We start from the raw sequence: 22743 nt of genomic DNA on the forward strand, positions 1-22743 counted from the left end.
AGAGAAAAAAAACGGGTCCTGGGCTCATCCTGTCGCCAGCTGACCCTCCTGATTTCTGTTCTTCTTCTCCTTAGCCATCATCGCTCTCAGTATCTTTTTTCTTTCTTTTTTTGGTTTTGTTTGGAGACAAGTCCTGCTCTGTTGCCCAGGCTGGAGTGCAGTGTCAAGATCTCGGCTCACTGCAACCTCTGCCTCCTGGGTTCACGCAATTCTCCTGCCTCAGCCTCCTAAGTAGCTGGGATTACAGGCATGCGCCACCACACCCGGCTAATTTTTGTATTTTTAGTACAGACAGGTTTCACCATGTTGGCCAGTCTGGTCTCAAACTCTTGACCTTTTGATCCACCCGCCTCAGCCTCCCAAAGTGCTGGGATTACAGGCGTGAGCCACTGCATCTGGCCTATTTTTTTTTTTGAGGTGGAGTCTCGCTGTGTTGCCCAGGCTGGACCCAAACTTCAAGCCTCAAGCAGTCCTCTTGCCTCAGCTTCCCAAATAGCTGGGGTCACAGGCGTGAGGTACTGCGCCTGGTTCCACCCTTTGTTTCTTCAGTGGCTTCCCCAAGCACCTTCTGAAAGCTGGCTTCTTGACTTCACCTCCTAGGTCCTCCTTAACCGCCCTTTGCTTTGCTTCGTAACTCTTTTTCTCTAATTCTAAAAATAATATATGCTTATTATGACAGAACAATAACAAGCTACAAGTGTCACCAAAATAAATAGTGCAAGTGGGAGAGCCGCACAGCCCCCACGCGGGAGCGAGGCACCGGCGATCAGCAGCCTCGACACAGTGGCCGTCGCTGCTTCCGCAGCTCCTCACTTGCACTCCGTTTCTGTGGCCTGCTCGCATCAATCTCATCTCGAACTCTGATCAAGACCTCCTTCCCCTACTTTTAAAAGTTAAAAATTGTTTTTAATGGGTATTACCGGTACCTGATGCAATATTTAAAAAGAAGTTTCCTCTCACATTTGGAACCATTATTACCAGTTTCATGTTTCTCTCCATTGACAGAATACTCCCAGGAAAATGCATGTGTGCACATGCTTAAGCATTTCGGCATGTCTATGTGTATGTCCGTATGTATACACACACACTGGAGTTTTCCCACCCAAACAAGTGGAAATGAACAGAACACACCACTCTGCTTGCAGTACGGCGCTTGCATACGGCGCCTGCTCTCATCAGAGCTACACATCATCATCACCTAGAGAGGCGAGAACTCTCCAAGGCTTACTATAAAAAACAGCAAGATCCCTGGCAGTGATGTTTACAACTAACTGATCACAACCAGTTACAGATTCATTTGTTCCTTCACAGCCACTGCTTCACTTGACTAGCCTTAAAAAAAAAAAAAAAAAAAAAAGCAAGCTCCTACCTCCTCCTTTTCCCTCAAAAAATTATCCTTTCCCAGCAGGGGTCACTTTTAACTCTTCCAGATGGGTTTTGTAAATCTCCGTATTTCTAACTAACATGTTTTTATTGCTGCCTCTTGATTTTCCAGCTTTAAACATTATCTGCGGGACTCGCCACCGTGGCAGATAAGGATTGAGTGCTTTTACGCCTTGACCCAGAGCGCGCGCTTCCCACCCAAATCCTCCCCATACAGGGGAACCATAATTGTAGTGTGAGCCCTCCCAAGTATTTCCTCTTCCTCTTCCTCCTTCTCTCCCCCTCCCCTTCCTCAGGGCTGTCTCCTGTTCCAGACCTTCTTCCTACACATTCTCACTGGGTGTGCTGATCTACTCCACGGCTTCTGCCATTATCTACAAGCAGGAGACTGTCAAACCCAGGCCTCCAGCCCCATTTTTGCATCTTATTTTCCCACAGCCTGTTAGATATCCCTACCTAAATGTTGAGAAATTCAGAAACACAGTGGAATTTACTCCCCCTACTCAGGTTCCTCCTCCTGGCCAGCTTCCTCTTTTCTCACGGCTTTGCCACAGTAATTGTTTTTTTAAGTTCATACTTTGGTGTCTTTGGGGTACCGGTGGTTTCTGGTTCCACAGATAAGTTCTTGAGTGGAGATTTCTTAGATGTTAGCGCACCCACCACCTGAGCAGGGTACACTGCGCCCAGCATCCCCCTTTTATCCCCACCGCCCTCCCAAGCGGCCCCTCCGAGTCCCCGAATTCCACACGCCATCCCTGCACTGCAGCAGCTGGAACGGTTCTCCCGCCCTCGCTCCTGGGAGCCTGAAGCACGCGTGTGGTAGACTGACTCTGCAATTCCTGTGGAACCTGTTCCTTTGGATCCCAATGCAGCGTGAGAGGACAGCACAGGTCACCGCTTGTCAAGGTGATTCCCACTTGGCTCCAGCCTGGGCTCCACGGCACACCCACCATGCCAGCCATCTCAGGCAGCTTTCTCAGCTCCAGAAGAATCGTACTACTTGTCTGCCCAAAACCCTCCAATGGCTCTTCTGTCCCCACAGGATAAAGCCCACACACCGCAAGCCAGTGTTCCAGGCCCTTCTGCAGTGCTGCTCTCCACGGCTTTCAAGTTAGGCCTCCCGTGTCTCTACGGTTTGGGTTTGACCTAGTTTTGCTATGAAGGGTATTCAGAGAAGGAGCAACAGCGGGTAGACAATGTGGGCCTAAGGGAGGTTCTTTTGTTTTGTTTTGTTTTGTTTTCCAAGGCAAAATCTTACTCTTTTGCCCAGGCTGCAGTGCAACGGCGCGGTCTCCACTCACTGCAACCTCCACCTCCCAGGTTCAAGCGATTCTTCTGCCTCAGCTTCCTGAGTAACTGGGACTACAGGCCCCCGCCACCACGTCCAGCTAATTTTTGTATTTTTAGTAGAGATGAGGGTCTCACCATGTTGGCCAGGCTGGTCTCGAAGTCCTGACCTCAGATGATCCGCCCGCCTCAGCCTCCCAAAGTGCTGGGATAACACGTGTGAGCCACCGTGCCCGGCAGAGGATTTTAAGTTAGGAGATAGTACAGCATGTCTCTATGCTATTAGAAATGAATAGTGGGCAAAGCTAATGATGCAGGAGGAAAAGAAAGAGACAGTGACACATAGTGGCAAGAGCAGAGGCATGGAGAAGGTGAGAGGGCACGAGATGCTGTGATGTTGAGCCCAGAATAAGCAGCAGTGGGCGCTGGGCCATGCCGTCACTCTAGCTGGAGAGCTGGCTATGTGCAGACACACAGCGGAGTCAGCAGTGTTTTGAAAGGATGGCACTGCCCTCTCTCCTGTACCAAGATATGCTGGTCTGGCTCAGATACCGAGCTCACTGTTGACTGCCTTGCCCAGTGCTGTCGAGACAGTGTGCATCTGGACAGCCTTGTGCCGGAGTCTTAATACGGACACCTCATTATTTATAATAGTACATAGGTACTGTGCGTGTGGACAGAGGCTGGGGAACGCCCCAGGCTGGAGCATCCACACAGGTATTATTTATAAGCCACCTAACCTCCCAGAACCCCAAGGTCGTTGACTCCGAGAGACTGATGTGGGAAAGGCTTCTTCAATCCTAATAATACATGCTGCTTCCAGGTCCACTGTGAACATTAAAAGGGGTAATAGCCTTAAAGCTGCTAGCACAAAGTGACCGTAAAATAAATGTGATCTTGAAGACAAGCATATCCTTCCGGTCTGAAAATAATAAAGTAAAAATAACTACCAAATAGTACCTAATGTCTCAGTTATTATACTAATAAGCACTTAATTATATCATTTACTTTCATCTTAATCACACCCTATGAAATCAGTATTAACCTCATTTTATAGATGAGGAAACTTAAAATTAAGACCACATAGGCCTGGGCGCAGTGGCTCATGCCCGTGATACCAGTACTTTGGGAGGCCGAGGTGGGCGAATCACCTGAGGTTGTGAGTTCGAGACCAGCCTGACCAACATGGAGAAACCCCATCTCTACTGAAAAAACAAACAAACAAACAAAACTTAGCCGGGCATGATGGCGCATCCCTGTAATCCCAGCTATTCTGGAGGCTGAGGCAGGAGAATTGCTTGAACCTGGGAGGCGGAGGTTGTGATGAGCCGAGATTGCACCATTGCACTCTGCCCTGGGCAACGAGAGCAAAACTCTGTCTCAAAAAAAAAAAAAAAAAAAAAGACTGCATAGGAAGGAAATGGGAAAGCTGGTAAACTCGGTAACGTCCAACCCCAAAGGTAACACTTTTATTCATAACACCATACATTCTGCCTTGTTAGCGTGCGATATAGACTCATAAAAGACAATCCACATAGGAAAACCCAAGCAAATGGTAGGTTTGTGCATGCGTTTATTAACCTCTATTAAAGTCCATGGTATCTAGTTCAGGGCCTGATAACCCGAACAAGCACTGTTTCCTAAGCAAATGCTTAGGAAATGGTTTTGCTAAATTAATCAATCAACCAATATTTGAGGAAACATAATCTGTTTCACTCTGGCTTTTTAACCATATGCATGTATTATTCTGATAAAAACTGAAAAAAAAACACCTATTCCCCTTTTTCCTACATATCCACCAGTGCCATTTCTTCCATAGATCAACACCATTTTCTCCAGCTGTCCGGTCACACTTACCCACTTGTTTCTGTGGTTGACATGGGCACCGTTGGTTGCCAGGAAAAGAGCTGCTGCCTCGTTTCCTGCTCCAGCTGCCCGCTGCAGTAAACAGTTTCCTAGAAGAAAACGGGCATGCTGATTCTTCTGTTTGCATCGAAATGCGGGCACGCTGCACACTGCACAACACCTGCTCTTTCCGCCACCCTGGGACTGGCAAGCCCTCACCAGACAGTAGGTCCGCACCAGACAGTAAGTATCATTTAAGTCCACAAAGGTACTTTCTGCATGTGGATACAGACCCTAGGGAACGCCCCGGGCTGAAGCACCCACATAGGTACTGTGTGTGTGGACACAGAGGAGAGGGAACGCCCTGGGCTGGAGCACCCACATAGGTACTGTGTGTGTGGACACAGAGGATAGAGAACGCCCTGGGCTGAAGCACCCACATAGGTACTGTGTGTGTGGACACAGAGGCTGGGGAACGCCCCGGGATGGGGTACCCACAGAGGTACTGTGTGTGTGGACACAGAGGCTGGGGAACGCCCCAGGCTGGAGCACCCACATAGGTACTGTGTGTGTGGACACAGAGGACAGGGAACGCCCAGGCTGGAACACCCAGTTCCTCCATGGGATTCCCACTGGCCACTGCCCAGGACTGCAGAACTTCTGTCTCCTTGCTGAGGTTGGCTTAGAGCAAGGTTTCTCAACGGTGGTGCCACTGACATTTTGGACAGGATAAATTCTTTGTTGTGGGTACAATGTTCAGCAGCATCCTCTGAACTTAAGACAATTAGAAATGTCTACAGATGTTGGCCACATGTGGTGCCTCAAAACTGTCATCCCAGCACTTTCGGAGGCCAAGGCAGGTGGATCACTTGGTGCCAGCGGTTTGAGATCAGCCCGGCTAACATGGTGAAAACCTGTCTCTACTAAAAATACAAAACTAGCCAGGCGTGGTGGTGCACACCTGTAATCCCAGCTACTTGGGAGGCTGAGACATGGGAATCGCTTGAACCCAGGAGGCAGAGGTTACAGTGAGCTGAGATTGCACCACTGCTCTCCACCCTGGACAACAGAACAAGACTCTGTCTCAAAGAAAAAAAAAAAAGTCTACAGATGTTGACAAATGTTCTCAGGCAGTAAAGGCAGGATTGTGCCAGGCTGAAAACCACTCGGCTGGATGACCATTTTGAAAACACTTTAAGTTCTATTAGAAAATGCCCCTTAAATATAAATACTTCAGTTTTATTCCTAATGCTTTAAATGTGTTTGTTCTTGGCTTAGAAATATTTTCCTTAGCAGTGTCACTCTTTTCTAAATAAAAACCTTGGAAAGAAAAAAATGAGGTTTTTTTCCTTCTTTTTCTCTCTAAATGATTTTAGCCCTAAAACAGTGTTTCTCAGCCTTTTAAAATCCATTTCCAAAAATGAACAAACTCTCTCATGTCAACAGCAATACTATTTGAAATTCTAAATAAACTAAACACCAGGACTAAAAACAAGATAAAGAACTGTGACAGCCAGGCACAGTAGCTCACTGCCTGTAATCCCAGAACTTTGGGAGTCTGAGGTGGGTGGATCATTTGAGGTCAGGAGTTCGAGACCAGCTTGGCCAACATGGTGAAACCCTGTCTCTACTAAAAACGTAAAAATGTGCCAGGCCTGGTGGCGTATGCCTGTAACCTCAGCTACTCGGGAGGCTGAGGCAGGAGAATCACTTGAACCCGGGAGGCAGAGGTTTCAGTGAGCCGAGACAGTCCCACCGCGCTCCAGCCTGGGTGACAGAGTGAGACTCTGTCTCAAAATAAACAAACAAACAAACAGAAATGGGACAAAGTACTACTTAGCTTTCATACCACGTTTTTCCTTATCCGACTCCTAGTTGATGGCTGCTCTAATCTGGAGACTCCGAATGTGGACCCCATGTTCACGCCTGCAGTCATTCCCCTGTACCCAAGACTTAAACTCTACACCTCCCAACAGAACAAAGATAACCCGTGATCGCGCAAACATCACTGAACCGTTAAAAGCGAGTGGACGAATTGGCTGGTCCGGGTGCAGTGACGTTTACAACTCATCAAAACCAGTTACAGATTTCTTTGTTCCTTCTTCACTCCCACTGCTTCACCTGACTAACCTTAAAATTCAAAAAAAAAAATTTAAAAATTTTAAAAACTTTAAATTAAAAAAAAATTAAAATATCTTAGTGGACTAAGATTACACGTAAAATGAAAAATGAAACATATTAATAGAAAAAACAATCCTGAGCCTGTCTAGATTTAACAATTAAAACAAAGTATATAATGTAAAAGTGACAGAACCAGCAAGAAAAATGGACAAAACCATAACCAATGAAAAATTTTAATATACCTCTCAGAAACTGACAGATCAAGCAGTCCAAAAGTTAATAAGAATATGTAAGATTTGAACAGCATAATGAACAAGCTTGATTTAATGCACATAGAGAATGCTGCATCCTACAATTAAAGAATGCATATTATTTTCTTTTCCTTTTTTTTTTTTTTTTTTTTTTGAGATGGAGTCTTGCTCCGTCGCCCAGGCTGGAGTGCAGTGGCCGGATCTCAGCTCACTACAAGCTCCGCCTCCCAGGTTCACGCCATTCTCCTGCCTCAGCTTCCCGAGTAGCTGGGACTACAGGCGCCTGCCACTTCGCCCGGCTAGTTTTTTGTATATTTTTAAAGTAGAGACGGGGTTTCACCGTGTTAGCCAGGATGGTCTTGATCTCCTGACCTCGTGATCCGCCCGTCTCGGCCTCCCAAAGTGCTGGGATTACACTGCGCCCAGCCAGAGTGCATATTATTTTCAAGCACACGTCAGACTTTTATAAAAACTAGTTCTGGCCGGGCGCGGTGGCTCACACCTGTAATCCCAGCACTTCAGGAGGCCGAGGTGGGAGGATCACAAGGTCAGGAGACCGAGACCAACCTGGTTAACACAGTGAAACCCCATCTCTACTAAAAATACAAAAATTAGCCGGGTATGGCGACATGCGCCTGTAGTCCCAACTGCTGGGGAGGCTGTGGCAGGAGAATGACGTGAACCCAGGAGGCAGAGCTTGTAGTGAACCGAGATCACACCACTGCACTCCAGCCAGGGTGACCCAGCGAGACTCCATCTCAAAAAAAAAAAACCAACCAAAAAACTAGTTCTGTAAGAGTCTAACATTCAAGCCTGTTTTTTGTTTGTTTTTTAAGAGAGAGGATCTTGCTCTGTCACCCAGGCTGCAGTACAGTGGAGTGACCATAGCTCACTGCAGCCTCCAACTCCTGGCCTCAAGCAATCCTCCCACATCAGCCTCCTGGGTAGCTCAGGGTACAGGCATGAGCCACCACTCGATTCTTAAATGTCAAAGGACCAATCTCTTATATGCCAAATGCTGATAGGATTAAATTAGTAATCAGTAAAATCATAGCAATCACCAATATATTTGCAAATTAAAAGGAATTAGTAATAATTTGGTTTCCAGAAGTCTTCAGCCTAAAACACTCACAGTCCTCCCTGTATTATCTGTCCCGTCTAAAACACTCACAGTTCTTCCTGTATTATCTGTCCCGCCTAAAACACTCACAGTTCTCCCTGTATTATCTGTCCTGTATAAAACACTCACAGTTCTTCCTGTATTATTTCTCCTGTAGTACTTGAGCTTTTGTATCACCTAGAGTGGTGATTTCATTTGACCTTTAAATATTTTTAAATTTTTGATTGATTGATTGATTGATTTTTGAGACAGAGTCTCGCTCTGTTGCCCAGGCTGGAGTGCAGTGACACGTGGCTCACTGCAACCTCTACCTCCCAGGTTCAAGCAATTCTCCTCCCTCAGCCTCCTGAGTAGCTGGGATTACAGGCGCCCGCCACCACACCCAGCTAATTTTTGCATTTTTAGTAGAGACGGGGTTTCACCATGTTGGCCAGGCTGGTCTCGAACTCCTGACCTCAGGTGATCCGCCAGCCTCAGCCTCCCAAAGTGCTGGGATTACAGGCATAAGCCACCGCACCTGGCCGACCTTCAATTATTAACTTCTTTAGGGAAAGGGCTGTTTTAATATCCATCTTTTTTTTTTTTTTTTTTTTTGGTCAACTCTTCCTGTGAGTGACACCTACCCATGTTTCCTACATTTTTTGCTAGTACTCAATACTGAATTACACGGAATCCCTCTCCCTAAAATATCGCTGTATTTTATTTAGTCAGATCAAGGAAATACATTAAAACAGTGGTTCTCAAAGTGTAGTCTAAGATGGTAAATACTGAAGTTATAACCCAACTAAACAAAAGCTCTCTGGTACCATTTTTAAGACGGTCAAAGGAATGCTGAGTCCAAAGAGTCTGGGAGTCACCACATTAAACAAATGGAAGTTTCAGTTTCAGGGACTTGATGTTTGAAGCACAGGATTTTTAAAAGCACAGGCTTTTACTGTATTTAAAATTAAGTACAAAACCATTATCCTCATAGTATGCCGTTCAATTTCTAAATCTGGGGTGAAAGCATTTACACGCCATTTCCCGGCACCTGCAGACCCCAGCATCGCCCCTTCGGGTGGCATGTCCTTTACCTGTCGCCGTGTCAGGTGCGTCCGTGTGGCTGCCGCGCTGGATGAGTCTGGCTGCAAAGCTGTTCTCATCAAATGAAGTCCCATTTACCACGGGGACATCTTCGAAGGGGTTCACAGACTGGTCAGAAGACACCGTGATATGCTGCACTGCGAGCCACAGAGCCGTGCTGCCCTCGTGGTCTTTGAGTTCTAAATCTAGTCTGAAAAGCAGAAGCAATGTCAACAGCACCTACAATCTTTCTGAGACACTCTAGACTGACAACGACCTCGTTCTTTCTCTTTATCCTTTTTCAACGACACATTTTTTAGCTCACTTTAACTTCTTAATAAATGCGACACTAAAGGTGTTTCAGAAGAATGATTTTTCACTCACAACCCCCCTCCAACCCGTCTTCTCACTTGTGCATGTCTCCCTACGTACTGTTTGCACTGCAGCAGCTGACTGAACACATGTTCATTCCTGGCCATGATGGACACGTGCAAAGGAGTCCTGCAGGACCAAAAAGAAGAAGGGTCAATTCAGGACAGGCCTGTCCAGGACGATTCACAGCAAGAGGCACCCCGAATCCCAGGCAGAGTCCCCACCCACAAGAAATTCCACATTTCTACAAGGCTTCTAAAACCATGACCCAGGATCAAAACCTGAAAATGGATCTGCTTATATGTGACCATTATTCAGTGGCCAAAATGGACAAGAATCAGCTCAAGGAAGCGATCTCAAATACTCCCCAACTCAATCCTGACCCCCTCCTGAAGGCATAGACATGATTTTCTCAAAAACAGCAGTTTCTGCCACAGGTGTGCAGATTTTCCCTCATCTCTTCTCCATCAATTCGGAAAAGAAACTTCCCCCATAATTTTCTGTTCTTCTCAAACACACTCAGCGCAGCAACAGGAGAGAACTGATGAAAGCTGCATTTAACCTCTTTTCACTGCTTTCATTTAGCACTCGGGAGCCCTGCAGGAGACTGGCACTGTGGAACTACCACACACACACACACACACACACACACAACACACACATTGTGAGTCAGGGCTCAAGGCTGCACCTACCACAGACACACACACACACACACACACACACGCACACACACAGCGAGTCAGGGCTCAAGGCCGCACCTACCCCCTCCACACACACACACATACACACACACACACTGTGAGTCAGGGCCCAAGGCTGCACGTACCACACACACACACACACACACACACACACACACATTGTGAGTCAGGGCTCAAGGCTGTACCTACCACACACACACATACACACACACACACTGCAAGTTTACTGCCGTTGGAGGAAAAAAATAAAAGCATCAACAGCAGGGACATGGATGCAATTATTTTAGGAAATAAGGTAATTATCACATGATATTGAGATTTCATGAAGCTACATCTTATTTGTGTACCTTCCCTATCACACAAGTCCATTTTCCTATCTGACGACCAAACTTTACAAAAAATCTTTCCTTTTTTGAGAGGGTTTTCAAAGGTATAAAATACTGAGTTGTTCTAAGGACACGCGGGTCCCAACTGTGGTCAGCGATTCAGGTGACTTAACCGTCCTTCACAGCCTCACACCACTGTCCCGAGACAAGCAGCCTTTTCCCAGATCCTAAACCACAAGGAATCCCCAATTAAGTATTTCTGGAAATGGGCAAAATGAACACAGTAATTATTGTTAAATATGCAACAGGCTGTGCTACGGACAAAGGTAGCAAGCTGTGCAGATAAAGTGGGAGTGTTTACAAGAAGGTAAAATTGGGTTTAACAATTAGAATTTTCTAACAATTAGACCTCACAGAAATAAAACAGATTGTCTGGTTGCTTGGATAGTTCTTCAAACTTGGATAGTTTGAACTCTAAGAAACGCTAGAAGGTTCCCTTGGAGGCCCTGGACTAGACGACCACTCTGGTTCCTTCAAACATGAAGATACAAATTGCTTAAAAGCTCGAAGACTGGCACACGCCTGTAATCCCAGCACTCTGGGAGACTGAGGTGGGAAGATCGCTTGAGCCCAGGAGTTCGAGGCCAGCCTGCACAACATGGCAAAACCCTGTCTCCACCAAAATACAACAATCAGCCAGGTGGGGTGGCGCATGCCTGTAGTCCCACCTACTCAGGAGGCTGAGGTGGGAGGATCACCTGTGCCCAGGAGGTGGAGGCTAGAGTGAGCCAAGATCACACCACTGCGCTCCAGCCTGGGCGACAGAGTGAGATGCTGACACAATTAAAAACAAACAAACAAACAATAACAAAAAAACCCTCGATGACTTCAGTTACCCAGGACGGAAATGTTTTCCCCAAATGCCTCTGGTTTTAGTAGTGACACTACTACTATACATCAATGTCTGTGACTTTAATAAAAATCAGACTGAATGATGCCAAACTACAGAACATGAACTCCCCGTATGCCGGTGACCTGCTACCGTAAGATAATCTTCCGAGAACAGTGCTAAGGGCACGGGGTCTGCTCCCCAGCTTACCTCCCCTTGCTGTCCTGCATGTTGGGGTTGGCACCAGCCTGCAGAAGGGCCTCTGCAATCTGCGCCATCTCAGACATCACATCTGCTGAGTGTTTCTTTGAACTGTACAAGGCCACAAGGTGCAGTGGTGTCTCCTGGGCACCCAGTGTAGCGGCATTGACCAAGGCCCCATTCTTAATGAGGAAAGTGGCAGCAAAGAGATCGCCTTGAAAAGAAATAAAAGAAGAAACAGTAACACAGGACAACACTCAGGGCAAAGTGTTCTGGCCAGTGCTTCCTCCAGAGGCAGCAGAAAATGACTGCAGACAAAAGAGAGCAATAACTAGATGTGTCTGAAGGAACCTCTTGGGGCATCTGTAAGTGGAAACTCATCATTGAGATCATGGAGTTACAGACGAATTCAAAAGGCTGTGCTCAATTTTTGGTACCTGTTATCACTGGTCGTGCCTCCTCACCTCAGTATCCTTTCACTGTTTAAGAATACTAGGCTGGGCCGGGCGCAGTGGCTCAAGCCTGTAGTCCCAGCGCTTTGGGAGGCCGAGACGGGCGGATCACCTGAGGTCGGGAGTTCGAGACCAGCCTGACCAACATAGAGAAACCCCGTCTCTACTACAAATACAAAATTAGCCAGGCGTGGTGGTGCCTGCCTGTAATCCCAGCTACTCGGGAGGCTGAGACACGAGATACGCTTGAACCCAGTGGGCGGAGGTTGCAGTGAGCTGAGACCGCACTATTGCACTTCAGCCTGGGCAACAAGAGCAAAACTCCATCTCAAAAAAAAAAGAATACTAGGCTTCTATTCTTCAAAGGCCTCTTTTGGTCATCTCTGAAAAGGGTTTCCAGGATCCCTCCCCACACAATTTCTCTCTCTCCCTCTCTCTTTCTCATTTCTTGACCACAGCTGGTACCTAACTAAGCAACACTACCCCCATTCTGCTGTACCTGCATACAGGTTCTACTCAGAGCAATCCCGTGTCTGTTTCCACTGTACCTGCATACAGGTTCTACTCAGAGCAATCCCGTGTCTGTTTCCGCTGTACCTGCATACAGGTTCTACTCAGAGCAATCCCGTGTCTGTTTCCGCTGTACTCGCATACAGGTTCTACTCAGAGTAATCCCACGTCTGTTTCCGCTGTACTTGCATACAAGTTCCTACTCAGAGTAATCCCAAGTCTGTTTTATTATTATAAAATTTCTTTCCTTTTTAGATTTTTTTTTTTTTTTTCCAGACGGAGCCTTGCTGGAGTGCAGTGGCACAATCTCCGCTCACTGCAACTTCCGCCTCCGAAGTTGAAGCAATTCTCATGTCTCAGCCTCCCAAGTAGCTGGGACTATAGGCACGTGCCACCACACCTGGCTAATTTTTTGTATTTTAGTAGGAATGGGGTTTCACCATGATGTACAGGCTGGTCTCAAACTCCTGAGCTCAGGCAAACCACCTGTCTCAGCCTCCCAGAGTGCCGGGATTACAGATGTGAGCCACTGCGCCCTGCCTCTTTTTAGTTTTATAATTTCATTATATACACGTAACTGACTTAACAAGAAGTTTACAATGAAACATTTGAACAGAGTATCTGTACACATTACTATTTACAAAAATTTCACATGGTAAATAACCTTGTTGTGGAAACAAAATTTCTTTCTAAATCCCTTCTGCTGACTTAACTCCGGAGGTATTACAGAGTCTACCTAGGACTATTTACAGATATCAAATCAACACTGAGGAACATCCCAGCGCTTTGGAAGGCCGAGGCGGGAGGATCGCTTGAGCCCAAGAGTTCGAGACTGCAGTGGGCCATGACTGTGCCGTTGCACCCTAGCCTTGGTGACAGAGAGAGATCCTGACTCAACAAAGCCTGAATAACTCACAGAAAATCCATTCTTCTTATTTTTTGAGACAAAGTCTCATTCCCATCACCCAGGCTGGTGCACTGGCATGATTATGGCTCGCTGCAGACTCAACTTCTTGGCTCAGGGGATTCTCCTACCTCAGTCTCCTGAATAGCTGAGACTACAGGCACGCATGCCACCATGCCTGGCTTATTTTTTATATTTTTAGTAGAGATGGGGGTTCACCATGTTGCCCAGGCTGGTCTCCAACCCCTGGGCTGAAGGGATCCACCTGTCTCAGCCTCCCAAAGTGCTGGGATTACAGGCATGAGCCACTGTGCCTGGCCAAAATCCATTAATTTTAATATCTTCATTTACCATCTTTGACTATTTATGCTCTGTAGAAGTGAAAAAAACTACCTTGACATGTTGACAAAAGGCCAAGAATTAAGATGAAGATGTTAGCAGTATACATTTGTGAAAATACTTTGTCAGACACTAGTAAAGAGAAATTGACCCTAGATTGGTTCTACAAATACATGGTTAAACTCAGAACTAAGCAATCTGACAAGTGGCCATTTAGTGTTAAAAATACTTGTGCCGGGCACGGTGGCTCACGCCTGTAATCCCAGCACTTTGGGAGGCTGAGGCGGGTGGATCACAAGGTCAGGAGATCGAGACCATCCTGGCTAACACGGTGAAACCCCGTCTCTACTAAAAATACAAAAAATTAGCCGGGCGAGGTGGTGGGCGCCTGTAGTCCCAGCTACTCGGGAGGCTGAGGCAGGAGAATGGCGTCCGCCCGGGAGGCGGAGCTTGCAGTGAGCCGAGATCGCGCCACTGCACTCCAGCCTGGGCGACAGAGCGAGACTCCATCTCAAAAAAAAATAAAAATAAAAATAAAAATACTTGTGAAAAACCAGTTAAAGTATACTTGTCAAGTTCACTTGGAGGATGACATGGATTAAGCAATTAAATTTGTTGTAAGATTAAAAGTTCAGTCTTCCTTGGATTTAGTTATATGTAAAACTTAAAACATGCAAACACACTACATATATATGAAATTTATGTTTCTTAAGAAAGTAAGGCAAGAATAGCAAAGCATCATAACACATGGAACAGAAAACTGTTACCAAGGCTTGGGGCATCACGCCTTCTTGGGTGAAAGCAATTGCTCTCAGTAGCCTCCAGGTGGCACCCATGAGCTCATACCAGGAAACTTGGGTTTTGGGGATTTTTTTGTTTTGTTTTGTTTGAGACATGGTCTCACTCTGTCACCCAGGCTGAAGTGCGGTGGCATCATCACGGCTCACTGCAGCCTTGACTTGCAGGGCTCAGGGAATCCTCCCAGCTCAGCGTCCTGAGTAGCTGGGGCTACAGGTGCACGCCAACATACTCAGCTTTTTTGTGGTTTTGGTAGAGATGGGTTTTGCCACTGTTGCCCAAGCTGGTCTTGACCTTCTGGGCTCAAGCAATCCGCCCACCTCAGCCTCCCAAAGTGTTGGGATTACAGGTGTGAGCCACAGCGCCTGGCCTGGAAAGTCTTTCAAGGATTCAGTTAAACATCTTCCAAATCAAACTCATCTGCAATTTGCAACTTGAAGTCCCCATGTGTAACTCTGATGAGTGACAGCAAGTTAACCCAAGAGCCTGGATTCAGAGGTACTTTCTGCAGATTCCGTCTCCATTTCACCAAGGTCTACAGGACGAATTTCTTGCAAATCACATCCTTCTTCAGCTGGATGATCCCCAACATGCGGAACAACATCCCAGAGTTTGATTTGCTGGTCCCATGAGAGTTGACTATACTCCTTAAATGTGTGGGTGATCTCGGGATGAATGCTGGATTGTTGAGGCTGCCTTGGAACTTATTTAATGTATGAATCACAGGCAATGGTGATCTGCTTTTGTCTTTGCATCAGGACACTTTGGTTCCTAATTGTTAGAATTGTGAGTGCAGACCCCTTTGAATCACAACCTGAGACGATGATTTTCTCTCTTCCAAAGTTTTCTTTTCATATCTTATGGTATCATTTCATCTCCTTTGACTACACATCTACAGTATGAACATCTGAAATGGAGTTTCAGGAGTGGTAACGCTCTCTCAAGTCTGTTGCTGGTATTCCTGTGCACATTTTCATTTGAATATACAGGTTTCATCTGGTTCTCAGTGGGTATGAAATTAGAAAATCATCTGCTTTTGTTTTGGCTTTTGGTTTTCTGAGATAGGGTCTCACTCTGTTGGTCAAGCTGTAATGCAGTGGTGCCATCATGGCTTACTGCAGCCTCAGCCTCCCAGCCTCAAGCAATCCTCCTGCCTCAGCCTCCCAAGTAGCTAGGGGTACAGGCGCATGCCACCCTGCCTGGCTCATTTTAAAATATTTTTTGTAGAGATGAGGTCTCACTATGTTGCCCAGGCTGTACTCAAACTCCTGGCCTCAAGTGATCCTCCCACCTTGGCCACCCAAAGTGCTGGGATTACAGGCGTGAGCCACTGCACCCAGGCCGATTGTCTGTTTTTCAATACTTCCCATCTGCTCTATGCTTTCTTCTGAGGGACTATCTTGCTACAGAATGTGGGCTCTGGCACTGGGGCAGCCAGGGGGCCTCAGATGCTGACTCGTTCCTCAGATGCTGGATTGGCCCGTGTCTGATTTTTTTTTTTTTTTTTTTTTGGTATTCACACTGTCTTACATAAAACAGACCCTGGGGAAACATTTGGGAAGAAAATGTACTGACTGGTTAGGGCTATTGGGTTCTACTTTACCAGAAAGGCTCTTATTTGAATGAATTATGACTTCAGGTAACTTAACAATTTTCCAGTAAGTCCCTTCTCTTGAAATATTTTCATTCTTCTGCTCCCGTTTTGGGTGGGGTAAGGGGTGCAGAGGGGTAAAATCTACCAGTATCAAAGCTTAGATTTTATAGTACAGATGCAGTAAAGCACTGCAGGGAGCAGGTAACATGCATATTGGGGGCTAGGCTAGGTCAGGCCTTTGCTATCCATTTATACATATACACAGAGGGCCCTACTCTGTAGCGTGAACAAACTCTGCATGGATTTGGTATAGGAGAAAATATGTAAAGACAACAATATATTAGCAATAGAACTAAATATCCTAGAGATGGCCACTTACATTCTGGGAGTAGAAAGAAACTTTAGAATTATTAGGACAATGGGCCTTAATGAAAAGTCCAAAATATGAGATACTCAGGGGAGAAGGGTCCAAAATACCAGATACTCAGGGGAGAAGGGATAATGTAGTTTCATTACCTTTAAGCTTAAAATATATTCCAAACTAAGACACAAATACATAGTGGTCGGGCGCAGTGGCTCCTGACTGTAATCCCAGCACTTTGGGAGTTCACTTGAGGCCAGGAGTTTGAGACCAGTCTGGTCAACATGGCAAACCCAATCTCTACAAAACTACAAAAATTAGCCAAGCGTAGTGGCACGTGCCTGTAGTCCCAGCTACTAGGGATACTGAGGCAGGAGAATCGCTTGAACCCAGGAGGCGGAGGTTGCAGTGAGCCGAGATTGCAACACTACACTCCAGCCTGGGCGACAGAGCAAGACTCTGTCTTAAAAAAAAAAAAAAGAGAGAGAGAGAGAAATACACAGTAAAGCTAAGACAAGATAGGTTAACAAAAAATGTGTAATACACCAAACATACAGAAGATAAACTGGGCAATACTGCACAGGTATATGAAAACCTATGAATTACTGGATTCAGATGGATAGCATGATAAAAAAAAAGTTTGTATCTTAAATCCTTAGGTCCTCTTAGAAGAACTATAGACTTTGGATCAGATTTATTTTATTAATAAGATCCAAATATACAGTTTTTACTTATAATCATACATATATATAAATATATTCACCCCAAAGAAGCTATTTAGAAATTATTAGAAATAGAAAATTAGTAAAGTTTTACATTAAAAGAAAGTCAGCCCAGAGGGTACATAAAGGAAAAGGACAACTGATATCAGAAGAGCAGAACAAAGGGAGGGAACAGAAAATGTCACAAGCACCATTTATAAGGTTTCTGTCAATAAGAAAATGGTTAACACATTTTAGAAAGACTCGAAATCATCAGAAACAGTTAAAATAAAAACTGGTGCTTAAAAGTTTCAGTTACTTCATCACCTCATTCACTGACACTGTCAGGTAAATGAGGCATAGACCATTACAATCTGTCCACATAAAACTATTCCTAACAAAAAACTTCACACTAAAAAAATCCATATACAATATTTCTTTCAATGCAGCTTCTTGACAGTTCTATTCAGCCAGCAGCCTTCATTATTCAATTAATACAAACCATATTTCATGCTGCTCCAGTTGGTGGCATCATTATCAAATTTACTAAAAATAATTAACAGGAATATCCTACTTAAGAAACCCATCAACCGGGCATAGTGGCTCACGCCTGTAATCCCAGCACTTTGGGAGGCCGTGGTAGGCGGATCACCTAAGGTTGGGGGTTTGAGACTAGCCTGACCAACGTGGAGAAACCCCATCTCTACTAAAAACACAAAATTGACCGGGCGTGGTGACGGGTGCCTATAATCCCAGCTACTCAGGAGGCTGAGGCAGGAGAATCACTTGAACCCGGGATGCGGAAGTTGCAGTGAGCCAAGACTACGCCACTGCACTCCAGTTTGGGTGACAGGAACGAAACTCCGTCTCAAAAAAAAGAAAAAAGAAACCCACTGACTGATGTTGGTTATTAAGGTAAAAAAGTTCAGGAAGAATTGTTTTTATCAAGTGAAGACTCATCTTCTTGCTCAAATCAGGCTAATCCAAGGAGATGGCCTCTCTCCGGCCAAACATGTGCCCGCTGTGGACTCCCGCAGAGACACCGCCCGCCTGTTCCACTCTTTAGATAAAACAACTGCTATACTCGGTTATTAGGATGATCACTGACTATTTTGTTGACAGATTCCAATGCATGCTCAGAACTAAACCGAAATCTCATATATTAAAGACTTTCACTCTCTTTTTTTTTTTTTTGAGACGGAGTCTCGCTCTGTCACCCAGGCTGGAGTGCAGTGGCCGGATCTCAGCTCACTGCAAGGACTTTCACTCTTAACAGTTAAAGTGAAAAAAATCCTACAGGAACTGGATCTGGTTACGGCATTTCCAATGCAGGCGCAAGGGATGAACGGCAGGGCTGACCCCGCCAGTCCCCTGGTAATCAATGCTGGGTGTACCACTAACATTGCCTCGCATTCTCTGAACAAACCAATAAAGCAAAAGTGATTCCCACTTTATGGATAACGAAGACTCAGAATGTGACTTGTCCAAGGCCACAGAGTAAACAGATGAGCTGAGATTCAAACCTTGGTAAACACGAGCTTGACAGCCAGTGCTCTGTCTACCGTAATATGTGACACTCTCTAAAGTTAGCAAAATCACATTTATTATACCCACACTGTAATCCACATACTTGCAGGCAATTAATAAACTCAGAGTGGAAGATTAAACCGTCTGAAAATAAACATCAAAAATGTATCGCTAATTCTTGGCAATTCTTGTAGCTAAGCAATCACCAAAATATTTCATAACTCAAAAGATGTTTTATCATCAAACATAAGAATTAACTCCCTGGGAGGAAAGGAACAAAATTCTCAGAATTTTTGGTTTTTTTTTTTTTTTTTTTTAGTAACAGGGTATTTGTTTCCAAAATAAACATCTCAAGACACAAAACAGTGTGGGAAAGAATCATTCCCTACGTGGTGGACATTTCCCCACTGCATCACACTCAGTGCTAAGTACTCGCTGGCTTCGCACGGCACATAATGGTGCTTGGGGAAAATGCATCTGCTCTTGACACTGACATACTCGAAGGATTTCCTACCCAGTGATGAGCAAAATTTTCCTCTCTACCAGCCAGCAAGCTCAGCACTCCAACACATGGCTTATAAGGATACTTGTATTAAAACCTTTGCCCAAAAAGGACAAAGCTGGCACAGGACCACAACTTGATGTAACTACATTCCACCAACTAGGAGCAATTTGTGAATGGCAAAAATGTAGCATAGACAATAATGGTATGACAACGCATCATCAAAAGGGGAAAAATATAGATTAAGATGGAGCGAAATGAGTAGATTCTCTCTTTGATATCTACATGTAAGTAACAAAAAAGTGGCCATGGCAATGTACTTCAATCAAGTCAACCATCCCTCCAGAGAACTAATGCTTTGACACTTTGGAAAGCTTTCATTCCTCACTGGAACTCTACCTCTATACAGATTTCACTCTGTCAAAAATGACCATTGCAAAGCAAAATCAGTCAGGATTCACTTAGGACTTACGAATTAGTAAGACTATGGAAAAAAACAAACAAAAAAACCAGTATTGTTTTTCCTTTGACAAGTTAATTCATTAGGATTAAGACGTTTTGTTCTCGGCCGGGCGCGGTGGTTCACGCCTGTAATCCCAGCACTTTGGGAGGCCGAGGCGGGCGGATCACAAGGTCAGGAGATCGAGACCATCCTGGCTAACACGGTGAAACCTCGTCTCTTACTAAAAATACAAAAAAAAAAAAATTAGCCAGGCGAGGTGGCGGGCGCCTGTAGTCCCAGTTACTCGGGAGGCTGAGGCAGGAGAATAGCGTGAACTTGGGAGGCGGAGCTTTCTGTGAGCTGAGATCGTGCCACTGCACTCCAGCCTGGGCGACAGAGCGAGACTCCGTCTCAAAAAAAAAAAGAAAAAGATGTTTTGTTCTCAAGTCTATCATTTCTATATTCTTCCAACTACTAACAATGCATTCAAAATACAGCTACAATTTCAAATAACTTTGCTAGAACACAATGAAACTTTATCAATTTATCATAATAGAGGTCTAGCCTGTTAAAGTGAACACCCCGAATCTAAGAATATGTTTAAACATTTACGGTTTTGCTACTATCCTTATATCTGTGGTAAGATACAAAAGCAAAACCTTCCTAGCACAATTCCTGGAGCAAGTGACCCACTGAACAAGCAAACACACAAGTGCTTACAGGTAAAAGGTGCTTCTTCACACAAAGTACCGCCTTTGCAGCCTTTCCTCCCGGGGCCCTGTTGGCACTGTGAACGGCCAAACCAACAAGGCGCAGGGAACAGCTCTTGAGTGCTTCCTCTGACCCAGTGATCAAATTCTGAGTCATGCACCCTGTGAGTACAGACTAGGGAAGCCTTTGAGAATTGTGGGAACAAGGTGAGAAAGTCTTCAAACATGACTTGGATAAAAATAAAACTGCCTGCAGGGAAAAATACAAAATACACTTCTTCCTACCTCTTTGGATTCCTTTGTGTAACAAGCTCCAGCCACTCTTGTCGACCATGTCCACGTCAGCTTTGTGACTAACCAGCGTGGTGGCAATACTCTCCAGCCGTCGTGAAAGGGCTAGATCTAATGCCAGATCTCCATTATGATCCGCTTCGTTCAGCTTCCCAGGGAGCTACACGAACACGTTTGTGAATTAGCGCCCAGTGGGTAGAGAATACGACCTATTTTCATTTCTCCCACCTTGACCCTTAAATATCATCGCTTATACAAATGTCAAATTTAAGTACTTCAACACTGCTTACTCCCCAAATTCAACTGCATTCATAAACTTCTATCAGGCTTCCTCAGGGTACACGTTTTCAGGGAGTACTGTATTAATGGGGACCACATAGCAAACATAAACAATGTGGGAGATGATGTAAGGGCCACCAGGAAAATGTGGACAGAGGTCTGTGGGGCACAAGTGCCAGGCAGAGGTTCCGAGAGCTTTATAGTGAACAGCTAATGCTTCCATGAAAGGCGGTGGCGTGCTTATCTCATGTTTCCCAGCAGTTTAATGTCTCCCCATACACTGGACACCCAGGATAAAACGTACTTCGTTCCCATCTGTCAAGAGCCATTACATTTCTTTCAAGGTCATGTGATGGGCAGAATTATAGCCCCCCAAAGATGGACATGTCCGAATCCCCAGAACCTGTAAACATGTCACATTACACGGCAAAAGGCGCTTTGAGGGTATGATTAAGGACCTTGCAATGAGGAGAGTATCCCAGATTATCCAGGAGGCCCGATCTATCTAACCACACACATCCTTCAAAGTGAAAAAGGGAACCAGAAGAACAAGTCAGAGAGATGTGACATGAGAAGCACCTGACCCACCACTGCTGGCTTTTAAGACAAAAGCCAGAGGCTATGAGCTAAGGGCTATGAGCTAAGGAATGTGTGGCGGGCTCTAAAAGGTGGGAATGGCCCTCAGTTGACGGCCGGCAAGAAAAATGGGGACCTCGATCCTGTAAGTGCAAGAATCTGAATTTTGCCAAAAACCCAAATGAGTAGGAAATGGATTCTCCTCTTGAGTCTCTGGAAAGAAGCACAGCCTGCTGACACCTTGATTTTGGGCCAGTGATTCCTGTCCTGGACTTCCAACCTACAAAACTCTTAGGCAATACATTTGTGTTGTTTTAAGCCATTAAGTTTATGGTAATTTATTATAGCAGTAAAAGTAAACTAATACAGATTTTGGCACCTGGAAGTTAAGAAGCATTAAAAAAAAAAAAAAAACACTACCTAAAAGCATATAAGAGGTTTTTAAATTAGGCAATGGGCTAAGGCTGGAAGAATTTTGAGAAACATGTTAGAAAAGGCTCAGATAGCCCTGAACAAACTATTCAGTAGAAATCCGTACATTAAAGACTGTGCCAGTGACGGCTCGGAAGAAGTGAGCAGCAGCCTGGAGAAAGACAAGCGCATTAGAGTTCTGGGAAATGAAGAATAGAAAAGGTGGCTACAGTACCTGGGAATCCATTTCAATCAGATAAAGGAAGACCACGTCTTCTCTCTCCACTTTGATAGCTTTATGTAACGGGTACTCCGTCTTGGATTTGATCATTTTGTATAACAACTGAGCACTCATGCTACTGAAATCCTCCTTTCTCAGGTCATCCTGACAATTCACAACATAGTAAAAAGCAGAACAGATACAAAGCGATAAACACAACTACCATTTAGTACACCCTTAAAACGCGTCAGTCAGGCCCTACTTGAAGGGCCTAACCTTTCCTGACTCATTTACTTCTCCCCAAAACCCAATGAGGTAAGGACTTGATCATCCCCATTTTACAGAAGAAAAAAGTAAGGCATAAAGAGATTAGATAACTTGCTCTAGTTCAGACAGTCCTTAAATGGCTGGGGAACCAGAAGGCTGACGTTCTGAGCCTCACTCTTTCCCCTGGCACTACTGTGCCTCCCAGTGAGGTGGCAAAGCCAAGCCACGCGTACCTCTAACAGGAATGCACCCCGAGGGAGCCTCACGTGAGAGCAGGGAGTCCTCTTCCCACCCCACGAAA

The 22743-nt window shown here is 45.2% G+C and overlaps 1 protein-coding gene across 2 annotated transcripts in view; it reads right to left on the minus strand.

Annotated features, from left to right (window-relative positions):
- The window catches only part of ANKFY1 (ankyrin repeat and FYVE domain containing 1), a 54096-nt gene that overhangs the window by 22146 nt on the left and 9207 nt on the right, over nucleotides 1–22743 (minus strand). For both annotated transcript variants that reach the window (XM_025362951.1, XM_025362950.1), the window contains exons 3-8: nucleotides 22191–22340; nucleotides 20684–20849; nucleotides 11568–11772; nucleotides 9502–9570; nucleotides 9081–9280; nucleotides 4528–4625 (exon numbers count right to left, since the gene is read on the minus strand). In XM_025362951.1, coding sequence (XP_025218736.1) covers nucleotides 4528–4625; nucleotides 9081–9280; nucleotides 9502–9570; nucleotides 11568–11772; nucleotides 20684–20849; nucleotides 22191–22340 — 888 coding nt within the window. The remainder of the gene's footprint in view (nucleotides 1–4527; nucleotides 4626–9080; nucleotides 9281–9501; nucleotides 9571–11567; nucleotides 11773–20683; nucleotides 20850–22190; nucleotides 22341–22743) is intronic.

Source organism: Theropithecus gelada, chromosome 16, assembly GCF_003255815.1.
Source record: "Theropithecus gelada isolate Dixy chromosome 16, Tgel_1.0, whole genome shotgun sequence".
In the NCBI taxonomy this organism is placed as follows: domain Eukaryota; kingdom Metazoa; phylum Chordata; class Mammalia; order Primates; family Cercopithecidae; genus Theropithecus; species Theropithecus gelada.